The sequence below is a fragment of the Manacus vitellinus genome, unplaced genomic scaffold (assembly GCF_001715985.3).
Source record: "Manacus vitellinus isolate BGI_N305 unplaced genomic scaffold, ASM171598v3 scaffold_123_pilon, whole genome shotgun sequence".
Classification (NCBI taxonomy): Eukaryota; Metazoa; Chordata; class Aves; order Passeriformes; family Pipridae; genus Manacus; species Manacus vitellinus.
In genome coordinates, this window is record NW_021938915.1 from 113,943 (window position 1) to 119,650 (window position 5,708).

The 5,708-nt window shown below is 53.7% G+C and overlaps 2 protein-coding genes across 2 annotated transcripts in view; both read right to left on the reverse strand.

The window, feature by feature from the left end:
• CHTOP (chromatin target of PRMT1) overlaps positions 1-4,039 on the reverse strand; it is a 5,287-nt gene extending 1,248 nt beyond the window's left edge. The window contains exons 1-4 of the mRNA XM_029965905.1: positions 3,988-4,039; positions 2,644-2,719; positions 1,203-1,353; positions 127-244 (exon numbers count right to left, since the gene is read on the reverse strand). Coding sequence (XP_029821765.1) covers positions 127-244; positions 1,203-1,353; positions 2,644-2,708 — 334 coding nt within the window. The 5' untranslated portion in view covers positions 2,709-2,719; positions 3,988-4,039. The remainder of the gene's footprint in view (positions 1-126; positions 245-1,202; positions 1,354-2,643; positions 2,720-3,987) is intronic.
• A 1,132-nt stretch (positions 4,040-5,171) lies between these two features.
• S100A1 (S100 calcium binding protein A1) overlaps positions 5,172-5,708 on the reverse strand; it is a 3,162-nt gene continuing 2,625 nt past the window's right edge. The window contains exons 2-3 of the mRNA XM_008928588.2: positions 5,530-5,678; positions 5,172-5,448 (exon numbers count right to left, since the gene is read on the reverse strand). Of these exons, the coding sequence (XP_008926836.1) occupies positions 5,305-5,448; positions 5,530-5,670 (285 nt within the window). The 5' untranslated portion in view covers positions 5,671-5,678 and the 3' untranslated portion in view covers positions 5,172-5,304. The remainder of the gene's footprint in view (positions 5,449-5,529; positions 5,679-5,708) is intronic.

Here is a 5,708-nt window from a genome sequence, read left to right on the forward strand (position 1 = left end):
AAAGGAAAGAGCGGAAGTCATGCAGCAATCTGGGATTGGGGACACGACATGAGATGTGGGATAACACTCCTAAAACGCAGGGCTATGCCTGGAAGCCAGGCCTGCATTCCCAAAACAATCAGCAACTCCTCTGTTTTCCTCGCAGCTGAGGGAGGGTGGAGCTGGGGTGGGGTTTTAAGGGCTGGAGGTGGGACTGTGAGGTGAAGCACTCGGCAGCTCCCGAACCCCGGGATGAGACATTTCTCTGGAAAAATAGAGAGGAGACATCAACAGCCAGCACTGAACACCCCCACGGTAACAGCAGCCACCAGGAAGTGACAAATCACTTATCTGAGGTAAAAAGTGGGATTTTCTGCAAGTCCCTCAAGGTGTCTTGTTTTTAGGATCATGGAATATCCCAAATGGGAAAGGACCCACAAGGATTGAGTCCAACCCCTGGCCCTGCACAGACACCCCAACAATCCCATCGTGTCCCTCAAGCTTTGTCCAAACGCTCCTGGAGCTCAGGCAGCCTTGGGGCCGTGTCCACTGCCCTGGGGAGCCTGGTCAGTGCCCAACCAACTACCCTCTGGGAGAAAAACCTTTTCCTAAAATCCAGCCTAACCCTCCCCTGGCACAGCTCCAGCTGTTCCCTCAGGTCCTGTCCCTGCTCACACGGAGCAGAGATCGGAGCTGCCCCTCAGGAGGAGCTGCAGCCCCCTGAGGTCTCCCACCAGTCTCGTCTCTTCCAGCTGAACAAGCCTCAGTTGCTCCTCGTGCGGCCCCTCCAGACCCTTCCCCATCCTTGTGTCCCTCCTTTTGGACCTCCAAGAGCCTTTTTACAGAATCTCAGAATCCCTGAGGTTGGAAAAGCCCTCCCAGCCCATGGAGTCCACCCTGTGCCCCATCCCCACCTCGTCCCCCAGCCCAGAGCACTCAGTGCCACAGCCAGTCCTTCCCTGGACACCTCCGGGGCTGGGGACTCCCCCACCTCCCTGGGCAGCCTCTGCCAAGGCCTGAACAACCTTTCCATGGGGAAATTCCTCCTCACGGCCAACCTGACCCTCCTGTTGGGAGCTGAGAGAAGATCCTCCCTGAGCCTCCTTTTCTCCAGTGATCCCTCACAGGACTCACCCTCCAGCCCCTTCCCTTCTTGGGACTCTTTATCTCTGAGGAGCTTATTTTCCACATCCCTCCAAGCCCAAAATCCAGCTTTTCCTCACCTGTTTGAGCTTCAGAGCAGCCTGGACAGACGGTCTGTTCTCCATCTGCTGGGCCAGGCGTCTGTTTCTGGCGCTGGCCAGCTGCTGCTGCTGCATGGTGGCCCGAATATTCACCGGCATCGGCTGTTTGTTCTTCAGCATGTTAGTGAAGCTTCAAGGTCGAATAAAACGGGGTTTAATTAAAGCTTAAAACACACAATTACTGGCATTTCACGGTGCTCGAGTGGGTCTCCAGCTCCCATGAACCTTATGCAAAGAGTGGTACTTTTATGGGATTACGGATTCCTCGCTTGCCACGAGGACTGGAAAAGGCAGGAATGAGGTGGAAGTTCAGTCAGGATGAGAAAGCTGGAGGTTTAGTGGGTTTAGAGGTGGCAGAAGGGGTGACAACCAGCAGGAAGCAGGGATGGCCATGACAGGTGGGAGAAACGGGACAGCAAAAGCCAAATTAATCCCCCAAAATCTGAGAAAAGCCTAAAAACTCCAGGCCAGGAGGCAGGTTAGAAGGACACTGTGCCCTGAAATGCCTGGTGTGCTCTGGCACTGCGGGAACCAGGTTGGAAATGATCACTTTTAAGGCTTTTCCAACATCAAATAATGCCATGATTCTACAAAATTCCACCACCCAAAGCACCTCCTAATTTCCACCCAACTGTTTTCCTGAAATGAGGCCACTTGAGAATTTGTTTGGTGCTTTTAGTGCTTAATTTAAGAGCAAGCACGCAGTGAGATGGTAAATAAAGCCCCTGAACAGCATCCTGGGAGCTGAAGAGTGGAATAAATCCCCTAAAAATGAGGAATATGGGCTGATGTGCCAGTAAGCTCAGCCTACAGCTCCCTGCAGCGCTGCTGGAGCAAGAACTGCCCCAAAACTTCTCAATCATAAGAGAATTAACCCCAAAGTGCTCAGCAGGGCAGCGAGACACCCGTTAGTCGTCACAGAGGAGCCACACGTGGAAAACCAGCGGAATGACCCACAGGAAGAGCACGAGGACAGAGGAGAGATGGAGGTGAAGCGAAGCATTTGCCTCTTACAAGGCCCAAAGAGCCTTTGGGCTGGTTCCAGGGGCCACCACCGGCCTCTTACAGGGCTCACCCGGGCAGGTGGGACCCTCGGGCGCGGCGGCCGGGCCAAAATACCAATGTCAAAAACATGTGGGAGAGACAGGGAGGGTGCGTGAGGTTGGTCTCTGCTCTTACAACACATCCCACCGCATTTCCGTGGCACGCGAACATTAAACCACGGAGCAATCCCTCCGCAACTGGGCCCTTTTAACCCACTGTGCCACCGGACCTGGAGGCGAAGGCAGGTGTGGAGGCACCTGCTCGCTCGACGAGGTTAAAAGAGGGCGGGACCCACGGTGGGCTTGGATTTGGGCAGTGAGAATTAAGTATAAAAACATGGTTTCTTAGGAGCTGAAGGTGCCGTTGGCTTCCTCACCGCTCGTTCAGAGACATCTTGGTGGTGCTCTTTAGCACGACCTTCGGTGCTGACTGTGCAGCCATCTTCAGAGAATCTGCAAAACAGGGCCAAAAGGGAGAATTTACACCTTTATTCTAAATTTCTACTGTTAAATATTAAATAATCCCTCCATTTTTGTCCCTTGAGTGGAGAAAAAAAACCAACCTACCCCACTCCTATGTGTAATATATTATTTTTAGTGTTTTCTAGCCCTTTGCCAAAATTTTTAGGTTCTGATTGTGATGATTTTAGAGACTGTGTGATTTTTTAATGTTTTGTAGCCCCCCTGCCAGTTTTAATAAATCAAGGAGCGACTTTAACTCATCCTTACCAAAAATTTATCTTTTTGTAGTGAATATTTTGCCAATATTAAGAATAGTAATACAAAAATCCAGCAGCAAGATGGCAACCAAGTGGCACCTTCAGAGAAAAATTTTCCAAACAAAGCCAAAAATATCAAAATTATACGATTATATGCTTATATGGTTAAACGTTAAAAAATTCTCCATTCTGGGTGGAGAGAACTGAGAGGCAGGTTATGGGTATAATAATAACAGACTTTTAGTATTTTCTAGCCCTAATAAATCAGGGAGTTACTTTATTTCACCCTTACTAAAAAGGTGTCTTACAGTGAATATTTTCCTATTATTTGGGGTAATAATACAAAAGTCCAGCAGCAAATGGCAACCAAATGCCTTTAGCACAGTAACACCTCCACATTTCCCACGTTTTTAGCATCAGCAAGAGGCGAATCCCAATTTTAAGGGCACAGGGTGTAAAATCGGGAATAAAAATCTAAGATTATGCTACACAAGCATCATATCCTTTAAAAATACCGAGGTTCCACCTGACTCAGGGCAGGGATTTAAATCCCCCCCAGTGCTGGATGCTACGGAAACGTGCTGAGCTCCAACCCCCGAGCTCTGCAGATCGATTTATTAATTTATTTTTATAATTAGCACCAAATTTAACGGGTGGGTGACCGGGCCGCGCTCACCCTACAACACCCTCAAACCCTCGCTTTTTGGAGAGGATTTACAGCCAGAAATCGAGCCAACCGGCAGCCTCGCTCCTGTTTTTAATTATTTTTAATAATTTTAGTGGGCTTTTAAAAATATAAAGTGGTTTTTAAGCCTTTTTTTTTTCTTGAGTGACCGTCGCGGGGGTATCCCCGCTCCGCCCCCGTCAGCCCCGAGAACAGCTCCGGGCACGGAGCCGGAGGAAGAGGGACCCCCCCCCAGAACCCTGAGGGGACCCTCCGGAGCTCTAAGGGGGCCCCGAGGCCTGTCCCGCCCCCTTCCCCCACGCCGGGCAGTCTCTCACCGAAGCAGAGCGGTCGCAGCGTCTCCGGTGGCTACGGCGGGCGGGCAGGTGTTACGGGCCGGTGTGGGGCAGGCGCGGGCGACGCCGGCCGCGCCGCGGGCTGGCGCTGAGCTCGCCCCTCCCGCACGCCGGCCGCCGCTTCTCCCTCAGCGCCCGCGACAAAATGGCGGGCCGGCGCTGCTCCCGCCCCCCCGAATATGGCGCCGCAGCGCTCCGGCGCACCTGCCAACGCGCTCGCGAGCCACGCAAGGAGAGCGCTGATTGGTGTTCCCCCGGGAAAGGAGGGGGGGGGGCAGATGAGGGGGGGAAACTATGGTATCCGTGGACGTCATATTGACGTGATGACGTCACGTGGATCGGGTGTCGTCATGGAATCCTGGGAGCAGGGAATCATGGGATTGTGGAATGGTGGAGTCATACAATCATGGTATCGTGGAGTCGCAGAATCATGGAATCGCAGAATTCTGTGGAATCACGGAATTGCAGTAGCATCATCACAGAATCAAGGAATCGGGGATTAATAGAACCATGGAATCACAGAATCATAAAATTATGTAATCCTGGAATCATACAGAATCATGGAATCATGGAATATCCTGAGTTGGAAGGGACTCAAAGAATCGTCCAGTCCAGCTCCTGGCTGTGCACAGGATCCCCCCAACCCCCCCCCAAAACCCCACCAAAATCCCACCAAAATTCCAACCTTGGAATGTTGCCCAGGTGCTCCTTGACCCCTAGGGACTCCATTCCCATTCTCCTCTGAGGGCAGACCCTTTCCCAATCCCACCCCAGCCCTGCTGTGCCGGGATTCCTGGCAGATGATGGCGCTGGTGGCCCTGTTGGGGCCATTGGCTCCCAGCCCATCCCACTGGGATCCCAACCGGTTCCTCCAGCCTCACGGGTGTGGTCCTGGAGACTCCGGAGGCTCCAACAGCGAGTCCTGACCTGTCACCCCCCAAATCCCGGTGTCCCCGTGTCCCACATCCCAACACTGCCCGGGATCACCCGCTCCCTGGGGCGATCTAGGATGGATTTCAGGCTCCCTGGATGGATCAGGGTGGAGCCAGGGATGTCTGCAGGCACTTGGGGTGACCCTGGGTGGCTTGGGAGAGGGAAAACTCCTTGGAATCCCTGGAGGCTCTCGGAGGGGGACGCTGGGAATGAAGGAGCTGCCAACACACCCAGGCTGGGTCGGTGCCTTTATTGTGTAGCTGGATCCCGCGGGATCCCGTGGGAATGCTGGGGAGCGGAGAGGGGGTGGCAGGGGGGTGTCTGGATTTTGGGAATGCCGTGTGTGCAGGGTGGGAGCACAGCAGGTCAGGCATTCTCCCAGAAGAAGGTGTTGCAGGCCACGGTCAGGGCGGCCACCAGGACCACGAACTCCTGGAAATCCACCTCCCCGTCGCCGTTCTCATCCAGGTCCTGCATGATCTTCTCCACGGCCCCCGTGTCCTTTTGGGTCTGGTGGGGGGGCACAGGGTGAGCACAGGGGGAAAGAGGGGAAGGGGAGACCCCCCCAGTGCTGCAACTGGTCCCAGTTACCTCCAGGAAACATCCCAGCTCACTCTGCAGCAGCTCCTTGAGCTCCTTCTTGCTCAGCTTGTACTTGTCCCCCTCCTTCCCAGAGTAGTGGTGGAAGACGTTGATGAGGGTTTCCATGGCCCCTTCCAGCTGTGACGCCATGGATCTGGCTGTGAGAACCACCCCCCCCGTCATGGGGG